The sequence below is a fragment of the Elephas maximus genome, chromosome 9 (assembly GCF_024166365.1).
Source record: "Elephas maximus indicus isolate mEleMax1 chromosome 9, mEleMax1 primary haplotype, whole genome shotgun sequence".
Taxonomy (NCBI): domain Eukaryota; kingdom Metazoa; phylum Chordata; class Mammalia; order Proboscidea; family Elephantidae; genus Elephas; species Elephas maximus.
The window spans coordinates 45,266,029-45,287,636 of record NC_064827.1 but is presented as its reverse complement, the minus strand read 5'-3'; the positions used below and the strand labels follow the sequence as shown (position 1 = coordinate 45,287,636).

Genomic DNA, 21,608 nt, shown 5'->3' with positions numbered 1-21,608 from the left:
CCCTTTCTGCCTTCTCATCTCACCTCCAGACGGGAGCTGCGCATCTAGTCTCATGTATCTACTTGAGCTAAGAAGCACACTCTTCATGATATCATTTTATGTCTTATAGTCCAGTCTAATATTTGTTTCAAGAGTTGGCTTTGGAAGTGGTTTTAGTTTTGGGCTGAGTTCAGGGGCCATGTCTTCCGGGGTCCTTTCCAGACTGTAAATCTTTAAGGGAGCAGACTGCCACGTCTTTCACAGAGCAGCTGGTGGGTTCAAACCACCAACCTTTTGGTTAGCAGCTGAGCGCTTAACTACTGCACCACCAGGTCTCAAAACCACCCCTAATTAAACTCTAGATCCAGTGCGGCCCCAATTAAAATTCCAGCAGATTTTTGGTTATGGTGGCAATAGAGAATCTGATTCTAAAATTCCTATGGAAACTCAAAATGTTAAAGAAAGTCTAGATACTTTTGAAGAAAAAGCAGAGCACTTTACTAAATAAAATAAGGTATCAGCACAAGGATAGATAGAGACCAGTGAAACAGATACTGAACCCAGAAACAAATCCGTGCATATGTCGACATTTGGTTTTAACAAAGGAGCATTGGGGAAATAGTCTTTTTTGATATATGATGCTGTGTCAATTGGATGTCCGTATGAAAAAAAATGAAACTTCATTCCTACTTCGCCAAAAACAAAAATCATTTCTAGGTGATTTGTAGATCTATATGTGAAAGAGAAAATAATAAAAACTCTAATAATATAGGAGAAGATCTTTATGACCCAAGTATAGGGAAAGATTTCTTAAACAGAAAAAAAAAAAAAAAAACCCAGCAACTATAGGAAAAGATTTAAAAGTGGGAGAAATTAATGGTGTGTTTGTATGTTCAGTTAGGAATGATCTAGAGAAAGAGAGAGAGAAATAGCTCTCCTCACTTCCGAGTCTTCACCAGAATTGTCCTTGATGTCCATAATCCCACTAATAGTCTCTTAAAGGCAATCTAGGCTTGCACTGTAAAACTCCAGTCTCTACATTCACAGTTTCACTTTTAGGTGTCTGTTACAGCAGCACCCCGGTCTCAGTACCAAATTCTGTTAAGTCCGTGGATGACAGTTTTGGCAGAAGCATTGTGTGCAGGGCAGGCAAATCCATATTCAGAGTAAGCATCTATTCCAGTAAAAACAAAATGCTGCCCTTTCCATGATGGAAGTGGTTCAGTGTAATCAACTTGCCCTCCCCTCAAGGGATGGTGCCATACTGGGGACTCAGTGTTGGTCTGTGCTGCTGGCACATTGGGCACTCAGCAGTGGCTGGAGCCAAGTCAGCCTTGGTGAATGGAAATCCATGTTGTCGATCCCATGCCTCATTTCCATCCCTACCATGGTGGCCACATTGTTCATGAGCCCATTGAGCAATGGCAGGAGTGGCTGAGGAAAGAGGACGGCTAGTTTCCATAGAACATGTCATCCTATCCACTAGATTGTTAAAATCCTTCTCTGCAGAGGTCACCCTTTGGTGAGCATTCACATGGAACACAAGTATCTTCACTTCCTTGGCCCATTCACAGAGAGAGAGACTATGAGAAGGGGATGAAGTTTAAAATGCAAAAATAGGCTAAATTTGTCAACTTCATGATGTTTCATAAGTTCTAAAATTCTGTGCGGTTTTTGTACATAAGGGGATGCCTAGACATGGTTATTATTTTCATGTATTAGGATGGTAGGACTTCAGGGTAAACAAATCTCAGTGAATAACTACTAGACACATTTTGAAGAAACTGTCGCTTTCCTGTTAATAAACAATGTATTGATAATATTTTTATTTTAGAAGTGAGGGGAATTAAATGACTAGTGTATGCCAGGAAGGGCAGTTTTTAGTATTCTTTGACGGTTTTCACTCTTGTCTGAAAACCAGTTTTAGAGGGTAGTTGTGGAGTCAAAACTCTTGGAAAGCTCTTGCTAGTTATTTTTTTCACAAGTGCTTTGCTGTCTACTTGCTTGCTACGTGTGGTTATTTAAATTGATTCTGGTCAGTATTAGTCGCACTAGGCACATTTCAAGCGCTCAGTAGCCACAGGTAGCTGGTGGCAGATGGTGCAGATGTAGACCATTTCCATCATTGGAGAACGTTCTGTTGGACAGTCCTCCAACAAGGTTTCCTACCTACCAGATAAAATGGTAGCTGGACTGGGGCTCTGTAACTCCTACCATTAGATCGTCATGAGTGGCTCACCTTCCAGTCTATCCACTCATCAGGTGTTTACGAACAAGATACCAGATTTTCCTGTTAAGGAAATTAGGGAAAAACCTGCAGCAAAGATTTTCAGACTTTCAAACCTAGAGATTGTGGCAGCATTGTTTACACCTAGATGGACTTCCTGGGGTAAGCCTTGAGAGCCTAGTTAGCTGATATCTTGACCAGTTGAGAAGGGTTCTCAAGGAGTTTGCCCCACAAAGTGTTGGCTGAAACCTAGGGGGATTCGTGTAAGTTTGTGGGTAACTGTGAAGGGCTGTAATAAGTTTTTGCTCCTGAGATCCAGCACCTGAGGAACCTTGACTCTTACGATCAGACAACTCCAAAACAGTGATTTCCCCTCCCATTTCTCAATTTTCTTCTCCCTGCATCGCATAACTCATATCTGAGCACACAGAGAAAGCTATTTTCAGGGTGTTTCCATCATGTAAGGGAGCTTGTTTATAACTGGTGTTCTGATGGAAGATCTGTAGTGCTATGTGAAGTCACAGTAGAAGAATAAGAATAAGAATTGTGAGGGATCTAGAGGCTAGAAATGTATTACATTTGATGCACCTAAAGGTGTGGTTGGGACTTTGACTCTGCTTCATGAAATGAAAGTGAATTAAAATTTGGCTGTAATTATCTCCAGACTGGCTACCTTGGAAGACTGGCTACCTTGGAAGACTGGCAGAGGACTTGGGGTGAGAGGCAACCAGATAATTGGGCTACATAGTGGAGGTATGGGGTTTGAGGACGTGACGTGTTCACAGGGGGCTGGTAGCTCATTCCAGCTCCCCTTTGTCCAGACATCATAACAGCCTGTGATGTTATTGCTGGAACTTTGATTCAGCAGTTGCTAAGCACCTGCTGCTGTGTTTCAGGCACTAGGCTTGGGCCTTGGGGTTACAGTCAAAACTGAGTCCAGATGCTCAGTCTGATGTGGGAGACAAATGTACGTAAATAATTACCATATAGTGTTATTCACACATAGGACGTATAAGGTTTAGAAAGTTTGGAAACACTATTTTAATGTCTTGATTCCTTCTTTTTCCACCTGATGCAGCTGAGGCCCGGAGAGGGAAGGAGATTGGCTTAAGTGATGCAAAGAGAACTAGAATGTGTTTTTTCCTGCTGATTGGCCCTTAATATTTTTGGTTCACCACACTACCGAGGTGTAAAATATGATCATCGTTCTTGTAGACATCATCTGTTTCCTAACTGTTTAAAAGAAGCCCATCTCTTCCATTATGCTCCCTCTCCTTTCCTCCACCACCACTTGTATCTTTGTCTTGTATTTATTGTGCTATTATGGAAGGTATCTCTTAATCTTGAACGCGATCGAGATAGGCGCCAAGGCAGCTTCAGTCTTCGTCTCTCTCACTTTGCATCCCCCGCAAGCGCTCAGTAACCCTCAGGCGTACTTAAGCCTTGGAGTAGGACAGCTTGGGTTCGAACCTGCTTGCTCCATTGTGAGAGATCTTTGACTAATCATCTCTACATCAAAAATTCCTACCTCTCGGGCCACATGAATACATATTGTGAGAATTAAGTGAGGTTGGTTACTGTTTAATTACTGAGTTTTGGAGGTGGGCGGCACGAGGCAGCTGTAACAATTTAGGGAGACAGTACTGTACAAATTAGGAATCAAGGCCCCCGGCCACGGCGAAGCGCTGGCCTTTCTGGGCGCCGGGGACGGTGCGGGGCGGGTCTGCGCGGTGGCGCTGCGCGACAGGCTGTGTTGCCGGAACTAGTCCGAGTCGCGCGCCTGGACGCGCGCAGCCCAGCCCCGCCCCGCCCCGCCGCCTCCCCCGCGGGGTGGAAACAAAGGGGGTTTAGCGCGCGGAGCCGAGCCAGGGGAAAGGGGCGGAGCGCTCTGACGGTCTCGCGCTCTCGGCTTGCTAGGTTTGTGCCCGCGAGGAGGCGGGGCGGGGAGGGAAGACGACCCGGAACCGAGAAGTGGGAGGGCCGTGTGCTCGCGCGTTTTGCGGCCTAGCGGCGAGGGGCGCCGCCTGCGCGCGCAGCGGACGGTATTGCGCCGGCGCGCGGCGAGGCCGGGTCTTCGAGCTTGGGTTCGGGGGTGCGGTGGGGCGGGGCCCCTCGTGCAGCGGTGCGGGACAGTGTGCAGGCCGGGGCAGTTGAGGCGCGGGGTCGGAGAGGATGGGGCCCCGAGGCGTTAGCCGACTCTGTTAGGCCTGGGTGTGCAGCAGCCTTCGCTTCCTGGCGCTGCCCGTGTAATGGTTCCGGGAGGAAGGAAGCGCCGTGACAGCGCCTCAGTCGCAGCCGGTGTTCCGGGGGTGAGAAGGCCCGGGGACAGCGGATCTGGCGAGCTGGCGGCTGGCGGCTGGCTGGGCGAGCGGTCACAATAGGAGGCGGGGGCCCAGCACGGAGCCGCGAGAGCAGCCCCGCAGGGCGGAGCCTTCCCTCGCAGGTACTGGCCTCTGCGGCTGTTGGTTCCCGTGCGAGGGCGGGACGGCCCGCGGGCCGTTGGGAGCCTGCGAAGCCGCGCCCGGCGACCGGACGGAGGTTTGGTTGCTGGGTGCTAGGTGGGGCGCGGCCCGGGCGCCTGGCTCTCTTTGTTCCGGGGCGGCCGGCGGTGAGGAGGTGCGGCCGCCGCCAGCAGGAGCCACCGGCCCGCCGTCGCCTGGCAGATGGCCTCGTTCTCTCGCTCCCTCCCATTTTTCCGAGGCGCAGGTGAAATGATGTCACCCATGAGAACGCGGAACCCGATCAGAAGGGTCCTCTTTCTCGCCCTTCTGCCGTCGCGGGTTTCTGGGCCGACTGCGTTTTGTTCTTAGGGAATGAAACTTCTTCCTTTCAGGGCTGGAGAATGAGAGAGGTTGGTTTTTGAACTGCGAGTCTTTCGAATTAATAATGGCCAAAGAGAATAAAGTTTTTGTCGCCCTGTGTAGGGCTTGTAAGGGACATCTTTTTTTTTTTTTTTTTAAACTGGAAGCATGTATGCAATTATTCAGTAAAAGTCGGGTATTCTAATTGTTCTGCCTTAAACTAAAACGAATCTTGCCTGTTCGTTTCTGATTCTTAAGCGATTGACCTAACGTATGGAAGTTTAAGTCTCAGATAGTCCCGGACTTACCGTTACGGAGTTCAGGTCCAACGACTGTAAATTGGTTCTGACATAAGTCAGATACCTTTTTTTTGGTGTTTTCTTCATCGTTGCCTTTTTAGTGTCTTTATAATTCCTATTTTTGAACACCCGTGAGTGAACATCTGAGAATATCAGCAAATTATGCGCTGCGATATTGTATTATTACATGTTACGAGCTATAAGATGTACCAAAACAGGTGGTAAGTATGGGTTGTCAGTGCGTGTTGTAACTCCAATACGTGGTAAGACAGTGATTACCTGTATTCAAGTTTTCACTCACAGCCTTTGGTTATCTCAGAATTGCAAACCTACCTGATGATTGCAGGTGTTGTTGTAAACATATTTACCATAAAATTTCCTTAAATAGCAAGCAGCTATTGTAACTTAGCTTGTACTTAAAAATAATAATTTGTTCACACGGTTTTTTTTACAAAATCAAAACTTACTAAGGATCTGGGGCAGTTGAAATTAAAGTAAAATTGTTTCTGTCTTTGGGGAACACAGTCGCATTGAAGCAGCAGGACTTCTGGGCACGTGAGTAACGATACAAGACCAAATATAGGTGCCAGATCAATTTTGTGAAGCTGGAACACACTTGAAATCAAAAGATTAAATTATTATCTAGGTTTTCAACTGGAAATTATACCACTTCGGGTACCGCCTTTCTCCATTTCCTATTGGTATAGTTTTTGAAAATCTACTAAGCCTTAAATTTGTTCATTATAGGGATTCAATTTTAAGTTAATTTCTATGATTTTCTGTAGGATTTATTTCTAAGCTGATTGGCGTCTTAGGTGATAGCTGTAACTAAGCTCTTTTTCCACAAGCTAGCAGTGAGGCTTCCAGCTCCTTTTTTGTAAAACATGAGCTGGATCTCTGTGGTCCTTCCACATCTGATACCTTCTTTGATTCTAAAAGGTAGTTTCTGTACCTCAAAGTTTATAAACTGTTGTCTTTGTAGACAAATTAAATGGGCAAGTATTAATATAGTTAAGTGTAGAAATTTTTCTAGAGCAGCATAATTTTTGGGGAAGACTGGTCAGAGGATGGCATAGTCAGACATAGCTGCATCTATGTTACCATCATAATGTAGACTGTAGATGTGTTTTCTCTCTGCCAATAGCATCGGATGAGGTGTTTAACCCATGTTACATAGCCGGACTCTAATTTTGAATATTTTTTTTCTGTTTGTGCTCATTTATACTTGATCAGTATGGAAAGATTGTTTCATTGTCTATCTTCATTTTCTTTTAAGCACAAAGAATGTCACATTCTTTGTCTTCTACTTCTGGCGTGTTCTGTTTACTTTTCTCTGTTTTTGATGCTCCTAGTTTGGTATAGGTCACCACCATTTTGCAATTCACCTTTCTGGAAAGATATATATATATTTTAAATATGGTATGGCTCTACTGCAGTTGGTTTAACCAGTCACTGGCTGTAGAACATTTTGGTTGTTTCCAGTTTTAGACTATTACAAATAAAGCTTCTATGAATAATTGTGTGCACATTTCAAATGCAAATGTTAGGTCTTTTAATTAAAGTCCCAGAGGCCATTTTCTCTCAGTTGTTCAGATTGGGTAATCTCTATCTTCAAGTTCACCAACTCTTCCCTCTGTCTACTCTATTTACTATTGCATCCAGCCATTGTGTTTTTTTCCCAATTTGTGTTATGGAAAGATAATTCTTGATTGGTCAAATGACTGTTGACATATAGTCTACTGGTTGTTTTAGACTATATGCCAACAGTCATTTGACCAATTAAGTACATAGGTCGTACATCAGTTTTCATTTCTGTTGCACTCTGATTAACTCATCTTGCTTTCTTTTTCTTTGGAGAGTGAACAGATTGTAAACACACACTTCGAGCCTGTAGTTGAGTCAGCAAATATTTATTAAACACGCACTAGTGCATTGTTTATTTGGAAGAGATCAAGCTAATGCTTACTTTCTTTCCACTTCTAACTAGGTAGGGGTAGTTGTCATCAGGTCGATTCCCACTCATGGTGATCCCATGGGTGCAGAGTAAAGAACTGCTCTCATTGTCCTCAGTGTGTCTCTTTTTCTATGATTAAAAAAAAAATTTTTTTTTTGAGTTTTTGGTGGAAGTTTACACAGCAAGTTAGGTTCCCATTTGACAGCTTACACACAAATTGCTCAGTCACATTAGTTCCATTTATCAGAGTATGTCAGCATTCTTTTTTTTTTTTTTAAGAGTTTCTATATGTACAATTTTTTTTTTTTAATGTACAATTTAGTAACATTGACTACACTTTTTGGGTTGTGCCACCATTCCTCACCCTCCTTTTCTGAGTTGTTCCTCCCTCATTAACATAAATTCACCGCCTCCTAAGGTTCTCATCTAATCTTTAGAGTTGTCATCAGTTTGATCCCATATAAAAAAGAAAAACAAACCTACTGCTGTTAAGTTGATTCTGACTCATAGCCATCCTATAGGACGGAGTAGAACTACCCCATAGGGTTTCCAGGGAGCAGCTGGTAGATTCAAACCGTTGATCTTTATGGTTAGCAGCCAAGCTCTTAACTACTGTGCCACCAGGGCTCCTGATGCCAGATAGTTCTTAAAGAACATAATGCCCAAGGCAAACTTTTTTTTTTTTTTTTAACTAATTAAGCTAAACTATTGTTTGGTTTTAAGAGTTCAGGGATATTTTTCATCTAAGGTTAAAGATTATCTCAGGACAATAGTTTCAGGGGTTCACCCACCCTCTGAGGGCTCCAGGAAGTCTAGAGTCAATGAGAATTTGAAATTCTGTTCTGCATGTTCCCACTTTTCATCAGGATTCTTCTATAGAATCTCTGATCAAAATGTTCCATAATGGTAGCTGGGCACCATCTAATTCTGGTCTCATGGCAAAGGAATCAATTCTTCATGGAGGCAGTTAGACACACATTCCATATTCTTCTATTCCTGATTTTCCTTCCTCTGTTGACCCAGGTGAATAGAGACCAATTGTTGTGCCTTGGATGGCTGCTTACAAGTTTTTAAGACCCCAGGCACTACAGAATGAACTAGGAGGTAGAACAGAAGCACTAAGCATGCATTAGGCCAATTAATTGGAATGTCCCATCTAACCGTGACCCTAAACCTCCAAACCAAAAAACCGAATCCCATGACATTTTTGGTTGTACTTAAACAGCTTCAGCCTCTACTTTTTTTTTTTTTGGTCTTTTTTGTAAATATATCAGTCACAACTTTTTTTTTTTGTGCACTGAGTTTTTAGTTTAAGTGAAAGTTTACGATTCAAGTCAGTTTCTCGTACAGAATATTATATACACATTGTTACGTGACCCTAGTTACTCTTCCTACAGTGTGACAAGACACTCCTTCTCTCCACACTGTATTTCTTGTGTCTATTCAGCCAGCTCCTTTACCCCTCTGCATTCTCATCTTGCGTCCAGATGGGAGCTGCCCACATAGTCTCATGTGTCTACTTGAGCTAAGAAGCACACTCCTTACCAGTATCATTTTATGTCTTATAGTCTAATCTAATTTTTGAAGAGTTGGCTTTGGGCGTGGTTTTAGTTTTGGGCTAACAGAGTCCGGGGTCTGTGACCTCTGGGGTTCCTCCAGTCTCAATCAGACCATTAATTCTGGTCTTTTTACTAGAATTTGAGGTCTGCACCCTGCTTTTCTCCTGCTCCATCAGGGATTCTCTGATGTGTTCCCTGTCAGAGCAGTCATTGGTGGTAGGCGGACACCATCTAGTTCTTCTGGTCTCAGGCTGATGGCATCTCAGGTTTATGTGGCCCTTTCTGTCCCTTGGGTTCGTATTTTCCTTGTGTCTTTGGTGTTTTTCATTCTCCTTTGCTCCAGGTAGGTTGGGACCAATTGATGCATCTTAGATGGCTGCTTGCTAGCTTTTAAGATCCTAGACAACACTCACCAAAGTGGGGTGCAGAACGTTTTTTTAACACACTGTTACACCAGTTGACCTAGATGCTCCTGGAATCCATGGTCCCCAGACCCCCGCCCTGCTACTCTTTCCGTCAAAGTGTTTGGTTGCATTTAGGAAACTTCTTAGTGTTTGGTTTAGTCTAGTTCAGTCACAACTTTTGCCAGTTCAACTTTTTACAGGTGTACAACTTACTGACAGCAGTTACAGTAATTGGCTGTGTAACCCTACCCTTAATTAGTGCGATTTTTTCCATCACCGTTAACCCCCTTTTCTTCCTCCCTCCAACTCCTGGCAACCACTAATAAACAACTTTAGTCTCTATGCATTTGACTTTTCTTGTTTTTTTATATAAGCAATGTCATACAATATTTGTCCTTTGGTAATTGGCTTGTTTGGCTCTACATAATGTCTAAAGGCTTTATCCATACTTCAGCATGTATCAAGGCTTCATTTCTCCTACTGGCTGAGTAGTATTCCATTGTATCTATGTACCACATTTTGTTTATCCATTTATCTGTCAATTGACATTTAGGTTGTTTCCACCTTTTGGCTATTGTGAATAATGGCTGCAATGAACAGTGGTGTACAAGCCTCTTTCTGAGTCTTCACTTTCAAGAATTTTGAGTAGTGTATATATACCTAGAAGTGGAATTGCTGGGTCATATGGTAGTTCCATTTTTAGCTTTTGGGGGAACTGCTATGCTGTTTTCCACAATGGCTGTACCATTTTGCATTCCAGCCAGCAGTGGATAAGGGTGCCCGTTTGCCCACATCCTTCCCAACATTTATTATTTTCAGTTCTTTTTTTTTTTTTAATTTCAGCCATCCTAGTGGGAGTGAAAGGGTATCTCATTGTGGTTTTGATTTGTATCTCTCTGATGGCTAATGACAAGTGAGCATCTTTTCATATGTTTAGTGGCCATTTGAATGTCTTCTTCAGTGAAATGTCCATTCAAGTCCTTATCCCATTTTTTGATTGGCTTATTTGTCTTTGTTGTTAAGTTGTCAGCTTTATCTATATTTTAGTTATTAGATTCTTGTTGGGTATATGATTTCCACAGATACTCTCCCAGTCAGTAGCTTGTCTTTTCACTTTTTTGGTAAAGTCCTTTCCTTTGATGAACAAGTTTTAAATTTTCATAAAGCCGTATTTATTTTGTCTTCTGTTATTCGTGGTTTAGTTACCGTATTAGACAATCCATTGTTGAAAGCCAGGCCTGACAGTGTTGCTCTTGCTTGTTCTCCTAAGAACATTATGGTTTTAGTTTGCACGTTAGGTCCTTAATCCATTTTGAATTTGTTCTTGTGTATTTGGTGCCTCTTTAATTGTACGTCGCTAGACTGAATGTCTTTCTCCCATTGTCTCCACAGCATCTAGTACATGGTAGACATGCAATAAATATTTGAATCAGCAAGAAGTTATTTAATAAGTAAAGAAAATCATGAAGAGCTCAGTCACAACTCATCTTTTTCACAATTGTGAAACCCACAATTTTGTTCATATACACCCACAGTCTCATTTTTGTATTGATTTGAATTGTTTATTGTCTAGATATTGTTAAAATCCATATGATTCTTAGAGATCAAATCTTAAAGAGGTACTTAAGAGCTAGCTGTCTGTTGAGAAGTTACCTGCCTAAGTAAAATGAAAAGATTAGGCAGACTTCTTTGAGGGAGAAGAATCTTCGTGTGACAAATCAGGATTGTGGAAGGTAAGGAAAGAAAAATTTATAAAAACACATGGCTCTTATTTTTCCTAACTTTTGTTCCCACCTTCTCACTTCCCTAGGAATTTATGGGATTGGGGCTGGGCGGTGTCAGAGTGATTATCAACCTTGATTCTACTCTATTCCCAGAAGGTCATGGGCCTAGGCTATTTATGCCGTAAATCAAGAATGGGAATGCTGCTAAAGTGCTTAAATGAAAATGTCTTAGTTTGTATCTTTCATAATCAAATCAATGCATCTAAAATTCTGGAGAAGAAACTTGAGGTATAATATTTTTTTTTCTATTTTTCTGTAACACACTACCACAAATTTAGTAGCTTAAAACACCCAAATTTATTGTCTCACAGTTTCAGGAGGCCTGGTACAGGTTAACTGTTGGGTCCTCTGCTCAGGGTCTTACCTAGGTGAAGCTGTGATTTCATCTGAGGCTCAGAACTCTCTTCCAGGCTCATCGGTTGTTGGCAGAATATCATTCTTGAGGTTGTAGGACTGAGATCCCCATTTTCTGCTAGCTGTTGACTAGCAATTACTGTCAGGTCCCTGCCACCTGGCCCCTTCTACATGCCTTCTGACAACATAATAGTTTACATCTTCATGGTTGACAGGAGGATCTCTTCAGGAAGGACTCAGTCCTTCTTTTAAGAACTTTCTCTGATTAAGTCAGGCCTACCCAGGATATCATCTCCCATTTTGATTAACTTAGCATCAGCTGATTTGGAATCGTAATTACATCTGAAAATCCTTTCACCTTTGTCATAATTTAACCTAAACATGAGGATGAAATCCCACCCATACTGCAGGGGTGGCAATTACAAGGGGGCTTGGGACTCTTGGAGGCTGCTTAGAATTCTGCCTACCACACACATACACACAAAATATCACGTGATTTTGTGTGTGATTTTTATCTTATCCAGGGGTTTTGATCAAGCCCTGATCTATCATTTTGTCCCAGACCTATATTAACTGTCAGGTTTAAATATAGTTTTTCCCCACAGTTCGAGCTCTCTTTTTGTAGCCAAATAGAGCTTCTGACCAAAGGGAATTGTGGGTAGGAGAGGGTAGGCTTGAACATTATTTACCTGTGGCCATAGGGGCCAGGGTTGCCAGTTTACTTATATATGGCAGAATTATATTTTCAAAAGAATGAAGAACAAAGGAAGGGAAATCTGCCCCTTGACTTTTTTTTTCCCCAGCCAGCTACTTTTACTCAGTGATTTTTAAGTGTGCTGCTCAAGTAGTCTGCTTTAAGTATAGTAGTTGAAAGCAGATGGCCTTATTAAAAGACTGCAGAAGTACTTACTGTGCAAACTAAAAGCGTAAAGGGATTGCAAAAAAGAGTATTAAGCCTACGTAGAGAACAGAGCATTTGGAGGGAGGAAAGGATTGCTTTCAAATGGTGAAAGGAACAAGTGAGGAGTCAGGAATGTGAAATACACCTCTTCCTATGAAATCTTTTCTTACTCCTAAACTCTCAGATAAACTCAAGGCTTCTATCTCTGTTCTAATTTTTGTCTGTATTGCATTCAAAACATCCTATTGTTGGCCGCTTGTGTCCCTGAGGACATCAACCATGTTTTATCTTCTTTCCTAACTTAATTCTTGGCTCGTAGGAGGAAATGAGTAAATATTTCTTGATTCAGCAATGCATATTTCACTGTGGTAAAGACCGTTAACACATTCATGTTTGTAGTACAGAGAAAAACTGGTTCATGTCCAAGACATTTTGTGTAGCAAACGAATAAATGCTAAAGTACCTGCCCTCAGGTGTGTTGCTTTTACTCTTAAAGAGAGGTCCTTGGAAGTATTTTTACTCCTACCAGGAAGCATGCTTAATCTGTTTACAAGGCTCATAGCAAATCAGAAACAAAAAATTATAAAGGGCTAAGGGAGATTAGCATAGTAACATAATTAGCACTCCAAGATCTGGTCTCTTGTCTACCTCTGGCTACTTCCTTACTGTCCAGCCATACAGAACATTTTGCAGTTTCCTGACACTACTGTTTCTTGCCAGTTACCTCTCCATGGTACCCAGCATCTATTTTTACCTTGTAATGCATTGATTTACTTTTTGTTTTTTGTAGTATATACTTGAAGGTAGGAGACCGTCTGTCTTTTCCCTTTAGAGCCTGTTACGGAATAGACAGATGTGTGCCTAAGTGAATGAATGAGGCGTTGACATTGTAAAAGGAGACAACCTTAAGAGCATGGTTTGGAGTCTTCAGTGTAGGGACAAGCAAGCCTACAAACCTTAACCCCAGATGACAACTCACTGCCACAACACAGTGGAATGGATGATGTTCATGATGTTAATTAAGTCATTAAAAATCCTACAGGTTTGAATCCCTGCTGAGAATTTGCATTCCAGCTATGCTGAGTCAGAATCTACAGTTTAACAAGACCCCCAGTGATTCTTACGTATAGTAAATTTTGAGAACCACTGCTGTACTAGTGGTTCTTAGAATTGGTCCCTACGCAGCAATATTAGTGTCACCTGGGACCTTGTTAAAAATGTAAATTCCTAGCAGGGGTTCCAACCAGATATGGGTCCTTATAAGGAGATTTACCCACAATCAAGTCAAGTATTAACAACATGCAGTCATTTACTTTGGGGCTTATGATCTTGTCCTTTATTCTTTAGGAAAATTGCTGGGTTTGTTTGAACAGAGCTGAGATCTCCACTGTCAAACTTTTGTTTTTCATACCTATGGTTATTATAGAAGCTGCCACAAGTGTTCTCAAATCTGTCATCTTTCTTTGCATGATTATTTGGAAAGTTAATTAAAAAATAGAATGAGAAAAAATATTAATCTTAGTCCAGGCAGACACTAATCTTTCTGTACTTAAAATATATGATTTTATTTTGGATTTTCTTAACATGATGTCTCTTCTTTAGGATTTCAGAGTTAACACCACCAACAAAAAAAATATCGATAGGTATTACCTGGGAAACAGGAAGCTCTTATGTTCTTGAGCAGTGCTGCTTTGCCTTAAAAAAAAGTTTTTGTAAGAGTGATCCATTGCCAGAGGCAACCCTTGTCACCCTTTGTTTATGTGTTTTAAATTAATTTTTAATTTTCAGTCTCTGCTAACAGAATCATCAGATAACTAGAAAACCCAGACTATCTTTCATAGCCATGATTCTCCACATTGGTGCGGCTAGCCATGAACTATCCTTTTCTTCTCCCTCTTTTTCCCAGATTTCTCCCGGGGCCAATTCAGCACCTCTACCTGGCCATCCTAACAAGGTGATTTGTGAAAGGGTGAGACTTCAGAGCCTGTTCCCTCTCCTCCCAAGTGATCAGAACACTACCGTACAAGAGGATGCTCACTTCAAAGCTTTCTTCCAGGTTCTTATATATTTACCCTTTCCCTACGTAGGGTTGAAGGTCACAGATACATTCTAGGTTGTTTCTAGGAAGGCTTGAAAAAAATTCTTATCTTCTTACTTCTTATTTTCTACTGTATATGGGAATAAGTATTCTTCTTAGAAGACTTCTTTAATATAACTTGTATTTTCAGCCAGCTGTTCAGAAGAATATTTGTCTTCTCTTGAGTTACTGTTTATTATTTGACTACCTGCTGTCCACATTTTTTCATCTTTTGGTCTTAATTATTTTAGTAGGCCAAGTTCTGTAGAATAGCAGAAGATATTATAGAATATGTGAAATTATGTAGGAAAGGAAAAAAGGAAGCATATGATACATTTTTAAAGCAATCAATACTTATTTGCTTAGTACCTGGACTTTGGTAGTAATGTATATTTCAGAGAGAAAACTTGGTTACTTGCCTTCTGGGACTTGATAACTGGGTAAAATGTGATTAAATTTAAAATGAAAACAAGAAATGGTGTGAATGGATTGAAACTGTCATTGAGGCTAGGAATTTTGGATAGAGCCAGCTCATTTTCTGTTTTGTGGGAGTGGCAGGTTGCCTGGAACCAGTTCTGAAAGACGTATGCTGTGACACATTAAGCTGGAGATGTGGAATTTCTGGGGATAGTCGTATAGGTGACTCAGGGCTCTTCTATCTGATATTCCTTGTTGGAATTTATTCCAGGTTCTATGCTTGGTGCTTTGCACGTATTATATCCTTTTGTTTTTAACACTCAAATTCATCATGGGTGGTTTTCTAGATGACGAAATAGGCTCAGGAAAAACTCACTACGATGCCCGATCACATGCATAGTTACTGGCAGAGCAAGACTCAAATCCAACTTTTTTTCTTGTCTATTATACCATGTTGCCTTTAGATATCAATAAGTATTTCTGTAAACACAATGCAATATGTATTAAACCAAACCAAACTCACTGCCGTTGAGTCGATTCCGACTCATAGTGACCCTATAGGACAGACTAGAACACTGCCCGATAGAGTTTCCAAGGAGCTCCTGGCGGATTCGAACTGCCGACCTCTTGGTTAGCAGCCGTAGCACTTAACCACTATGCCACCAGGGTTTCCGCAGAATGTTTTAAGAGACCAGTATAGTTACCTTTATTGAGTGACATTGACTACTGTCTTTTGTACAGCTTTGGTCTACAGTAGTTTGAGGTTTAGAAGATCAATAGCTAAGGAAGAAATTGACATAGTACCTTCACTACTGCCACCACTAAACAGTTACTTGATTCTTTCTATGTGTCCTGGGGTGGCATAAATGGTTTGCACGTGACTGCTAAAAGTTAGTGGTTCAGACCCACGCACTCTGCTTCTGTAAAGATTACAGCCAAGAAAACCCTATGGAGGAGCAGGGTTGCCATGAGTCAGAATCCACTAGATAGCAACGGTGTTTAGGTTTTTTGTCTATGTGTGTTCTCTGTACTTCCTTTGAATCTTCAGGCATTAACTCAACATAATGTTAAGCTCAGAAAGTAGCTGCCAAATGCAAATCAACTTAGATGTTTATTTTGAAAATGAAAGTTTGAGTCAGTTCCAGTTGAGCGTTACAGAAAGGTGAAAGGTATTGTTAAATTTTTATTTATATAAAGCCAAAAACCAAACCCATTGCCGTCAAATTGCTTCCGACTCATGGCGACCCTATAGGACAGAGTAGAACTGCACCATGGGGTTTCCAAGGAGCGCCTGGTGGTTTCAGGCTGCTAACCAAAAAGTCGGCAGTTCGGATCCACCAGCTGCTCCTTGGAAACCTTATGGGGCAGTTCCACTCTGTCCTATAGGGTTGCTATGAGTTGAAATCAACTCAATGGAAATAGGTTAATTTAATTTAAAATCTTACTTTTCTCTGACTTTAGAGCAAGGCCTTCATAGACTTTGCCCCCAGGGTAGACTGCAGGTTTTCCTTACCCAGTTTGTCCCTTTCTACTCACAACCTCTTTAAGATACTGATGATACCTTCAACTAACCCTGATACCAAAATTGGATGTAATTTGTTAGTTGCAGTTACACATCTCATTGCTATAAAACTTGTTATCACATGAAAAGGAGAACCTACCCAGCCATCTCCTGTCCTCACGAAGTTATTCCCTACTGTGTTATGCTTTTTAGCTCTTGACTTTTCCCAGTATTGGCCAGTACCTTCTCTCTCAGCTCTCTACTTTTCCTTTTCTTTGGAATACTCTCTTTAAACAGACTCACCTACCACTTCCACTTTTTTCTTGATGTACCCTCTTTAAAAAAAAAAAAAAAAAATTTTTTTTTTTTTACTTCCCCTTATTTAACTTGTCTTTTTTCTGAGAATATACTTCCCCTGCAACCTTCTCTAAAGAAATTGTCGATTGTTCTACTCCACGCATGGGATTGGGGTGTGTGGCAAGTAAGTGGAGTGGTCATAAAGGGGAAGGAAAGTATTGGTATTCTCCTGGATCCTTACTGTTGTTTCCAACCAGTCCCCTTCCTGTAACAAAAAGCTTACCTTCTTTTTTTTTTTCTTTTTTTGCCATTCAGATCCGTTATTGATCAGTTTAATCAGTGTCTTTATTTATCGATGACTTTTACACTTTGATCTTTTTTTTTTTTAATTTTTATTGTACTTTAAGTGAAAGTTTACAAATCAAGTCAGTTCCCTACAAAAATTTATATGCACCTTGCTATACACTCCTAATCGCTCTCCCCTTAATGAGACAGCATACTCCTTCCCTCCACTCTGCCTCCTCCTGTCTATTCGGCCAGCTTCTCACCCCCTCTGCCGTCTCATCTCCCCTCCAGACGGGAGATACCAACATAGCCTCATGTGTCTGCTTGATCCAAGAAGCTCGTTCTTCATCAGTATCATTTTCCATCCCATAGTCCAGTCCAATACCTGTCTGAAGAGTTGGCTTTGGGAATGGTCCCTGTCTTGGGCTAACAGAAGGTCTGGGGACCATGACCACTGGGGTTCTTCTAGTCTCAGTCTGACCATTAAGTCTGGTCTTTTTACAAGAATTTGGGGTCTGTATCCCACTGCTCTCCTGCTCCCTCAGGAGTTCTCTGTTGTATTCCCCATCAGGGCAGTCATCGGTTATAGCTGGGCACCATCTAGTTCCTCTCGTCTCAGGCTGATGTAGTCTCTGGTTTATGTGGTCCTTTTTGTCTCTCGGGCTCATAATTACCTTGTGTCCTTGGTGTTCTTCATTCTTCTTTGATCCGTGTGGGTTGAGACCAATTGATGCATCTTAGTTGGTCGCTTGCTAGCGTTTAAGACCCCAGATGCCTCTCTCCAAGGTGGGGCGCAGAATGTTTTCCTAATAGATTTTATTATGCCATTTGACTAAGATGTCCCCTGAAACCATGGTCCCCAAACCCCCACCCCTGCTACGCTGGCCTTCTAAGCATTCAGTTTGTTCAGGAAACTTCTTTACTTTTGGTTTAGTCCAGTTGTGTTGACCCCTTCTATATTGCGTGTTGTCTTTCCCTTCACCTAAAATAAAACTTACCTTCTATCTAATTAGTGAAAACCCCTCTCCCTCCCTCCCCCCATAACCATCAAAGAATATTTTCTTGTCTGTTTAAACTATTTCTTGAATTCTTATAATAGTAATCTTACACAATATTTTGTTCTTTTGCAACCAGTTTCATTCAGCATAATGTCTTCCAGATTCCTCCATGTTATGAAATGTTTCATGGATTCGTCATTGTTCTTTATTGATATGTAGTATTCCATTGTATGAATATACTATAATTTATTTATACACTTTGATCTTTTTTATTTGCTTGCTTTATATTGTATTTTGCCTAGTCAAGATTTCTTTTTAGTTGCAAAAAACTATGATTCAAATTTGCATGTTTTCTAAGTTTTAAAATTATGAAATGCCTCATATATGCAAGTTATAAAGGATAAATCAGACACTTGTGTAATAATAAAATCTACCACCCAGCTTAGAAATCAACCACTAGCAATACCTTTGAAGCCCCCCTGTGATCCTCCTATTATACCCACCTGCTTTCCCACACCTGTGCTTCAGGTAAACTGATACGCTGAATTGTGTGTTTAGTAACCTTTTGCTTTTTTTTTTTTTTAATGGTTTTAGCATATATAATATCACTATATTGTTTAATTTTGCTTGTTTCTAAACTTAACATGTAAGTGGTATCATACTTTGGTATATTTTTGTCATCATTTTGAGATTCATCAATTATACTGCTTTTAGTATGCTGTTTTTTGAATATACAGTGGTTTATCCCTTCTCTTTTGATGGACATTTGCATAGTTGACAGTTTAGTACTATTTTGAGCAAATGCTGCCATGACTATTCTTGGATGTGTTTCCTGGTGCACATTTAATTGGCATTTTAATGTTTCTGTAAAAGTAATGGTTTTGTGTATTTATTGCTCTGGGTTTTCTCATTGAAGAGGCAGAATACTTACTTAGTTGTGTTTATGAAGAACCTGTGCATAGATCAAGAGGCAGTCGTTCAAACAGAACAAGGGGATACTGAGTGGTTTAAAGTCAGGAAAAATGTGCATCAGGGTGGTATCCTTTCACCATACTTGTTCAGTCTGTATGCTGAGCAAATAATCCGAGAAGCTGAACTATATGAAGAACAAGATATCAGGATTGGAGGAAGACTCATTAACAACCTGCATTATCCAGGTGACACAACCTTGCTTACTGAAAGTGAAGAGTTGAAGCACTTACTGAGGAAGATCAAAGACTACAGCCTTCAGTATGGATTATACCTCCACATAAAGAAAACAGAAATCCTCACAACCAGACCAATAAGCAACATCATGATAAATGGAGAAATGATTGAGGTTGTCAAGGATTTCATTTTACTTGGATCCGTAATCAACACCCATGGAAGCAGCAGTAAGAAATCAAAAGATGCACTGCCTTGGACAAATCTGCTGCAAAAGAGCTTTTTCAAGTGTTGAAAAGCAAAGATGATCCGAGCCATGGTGTTTTGATGTATTTTGTGTGTGTGTTACTGATAGTTTCTTTGTTGCACTTAATTTTCTGTGCTGACTCTTTTTTTCTTATGTATTTTCTTTTCATCTTTTTCATTGTTGTTAATTTTGTATTTGCTGAGTCTTTAAAATGTTTTTCTTGTTTTTTATTTTGTTGTGTTGGATTGTTAGTTTCTTTTGTGGTTACCTTAATATTTACTTCAGTTTTTCCAAGTTTAAGCCAATCCTTTATTTCTTGATATCGCCTTGACGACTTCTCGATATGAAAGTTCTTTGACTACATTATTTAGTCCCTTTATTTTGTTTTAATGTTGTCATCTTTTACATATTGACATCTCCGTATTTTCAGTGTTTTAGCTTTGATTTAGTTTTGTGACTTCCCTATCTGGGTTGATATTTAGTTCTTCTGTCCTGTGTTCTAGTCTTGTTATCTGGTATTGATTTTCTAACTGAAGGAGTATTTCTTGTAATTTTGGTTTGGTTTTTACAAATTTTCTTAACTTCTGTTTATCTGGAAATGCCCTAATTTCACCGGCATATTTGAGAGACAGTTTTGCTGGATGTATGATTCTTGACTGGCAGTTTTTTTCCTTCAAGGCTTTGTAAATGTCACCCCATTGCCTTCTTGTCTGCATGGTTTCTGCTGAGTAGTTAGAGCTTAGTCTTACTGACTGTCCTTTGTAGATGACTTTTTGTTTAACCCTAGTCACTCTTAAAATTCTTTATCTTTGGTTTTGGCAAGTTTGATTATAATGTGTCTTGGTGACTTTCTTTTGGGATCTACCCCGTGTAGGGTTCAATGAGCTTCTTGGATTGATATCTTCTCATCTTTCACGATATCAGGGACATTTTCTGCCAATAAGTCTTTGACAATTCTCTCTGTATTTTCTGTTATCCCCTCTGTTCTGGTATTCCAGTCGCTTGTAGGTTATTCCTCTTGATAGAGTCCCACATAATTCTTAAGGGTTTCTTCATTTTTAAAAATGCTTCTTTTCTGATTTTTCCTCAAATAAATTGGTGTCAAGTGCTTTAACTTCAGTCTCATTAATTCCAACTTCCATTGCCTCAGTTCTCCTATGACTTCCTGTTGAGTTGTTTTATTGTTAATCTTTTGGATTTCTGTTTGCTGACTCTGTAGATTCTTGCAGCCTGTTAAATTTGTCATTATGCTCTTGTGTAACCTTCTTAAGTTCCTCAGTTGCTTTGTCTGTGTGTTCCTTGGCTTGGTCTGCATTTCACCTGATCTCCTTCCTGATCTCTTGATGAGCTCTGTATATTAATCTTTTGAATTCTACCTCTGGTAGTTCCAACACCTTCTCTTCTTTGGGGAGGTTTTTTGGTTATTTATTTTGGTTGCGTGCTGAAGCTGTGATGGTCTGCCTCTTTACATGATTTGGCATTTGACTGTTGTCTCTGAGCCATTGATAAGTTACTATATTTATGTTTGCTTACTGTGTCCTAGCTTCTTGTTTTGATATGCCCAAATAGACTGGTTGTGTGAGCTACTTTGGTTATTGGTGTATTTGAAACTCTCACATCCTGTCACAATGGTTAGCACTGTTACTAGGTATGTGAAACCAGGAGTCCATTTACTTTTCTTGTGTGAATTCAGCTCAGGTGTCCAGGTTGCTGGTCACCAAGTGTGTGGAAGAGGCTCTCATCTACAGCCCTGAATGGGCAGGGGTACGTAGGGCTGATTGGAGTAGGCACAGGTATCGGGCTGCAGTGTAGGGGGTTATGTGCTGAGCAAGGTAGGGGGCTGACAGCTGCCCCTGAGTGCCTGGGTGGAAGGCATGTCCCTGTGATCTAGAGCATATAGGTGGGTGGGTTTTGAAGCTGGACTTTGGGAACCCAATACTGTTGGCTGTAAGGACTGGGAGGTACCACTTATTCTCTTTTAGGTGGAGTGAGTGGAGCCACCATTCCTCAGGCCCCTGATGTGGGTAGGTGAGGACCTTGCTTAACAGGCAGGGCAATGTCAAATGTCACAAATCTGCCACTCACCCTTAGCTCTTGCAGTTGAAAATAGGCTTCAGGTATATACCCTGTTGTACTGAGCTAATGAGGGCTTATGTTGTTGAAATGGGTCCATCCATATAGGTCTAGGCAGGGGTGAAAGGCATTCACAGTCTGTGGACCCCTTATGCCTATGCCTAGGCAAAGGGGCTGTGCCTGCCCAGAGTTCCTGGCTTAGGGGAGCCTGCAGATTATTTTTTCCTGTTAATTTGTTCCCTCTCCAAAGCCAGAAGAAAGGCTTGGGCTGTGTGACAGGTCCCATTTCCGGCCCAGGGGGCATGGCA

The 21,608-nt window shown here is 41.0% G+C and overlaps 1 protein-coding gene across 9 annotated transcripts in view; it reads left to right on the top strand.

The window, feature by feature from the left end:
- Positions 1-21,608, top strand: part of RNF38 (ring finger protein 38) — a 172,264-nt gene that overhangs the window by 79,718 nt on the left and 70,938 nt on the right. Inside the window, exons 1-2 of one of the 9 annotated variants that reach the window (XM_049896485.1) lie at positions 4,488-4,649; positions 14,169-14,216. The exons of 2 other annotated variants lie outside the window; for them this stretch is intronic. Coding sequence is in view for 4 of the 7 variants with exons in the window: in XM_049896480.1 (XP_049752437.1) it covers positions 5,049-5,057; positions 14,169-14,318 (159 nt within the window). In the remaining 3 variants the exon portion in view is untranslated. Of the gene's footprint in view, positions 1-4,487; positions 4,650-4,669; positions 5,058-14,168; positions 14,319-21,608 lie in introns of those variants that run through there. 6 more of the 9 variants (XM_049896482.1, XM_049896480.1, XM_049896478.1 and 3 more) reach the window with 6 other exon arrangements.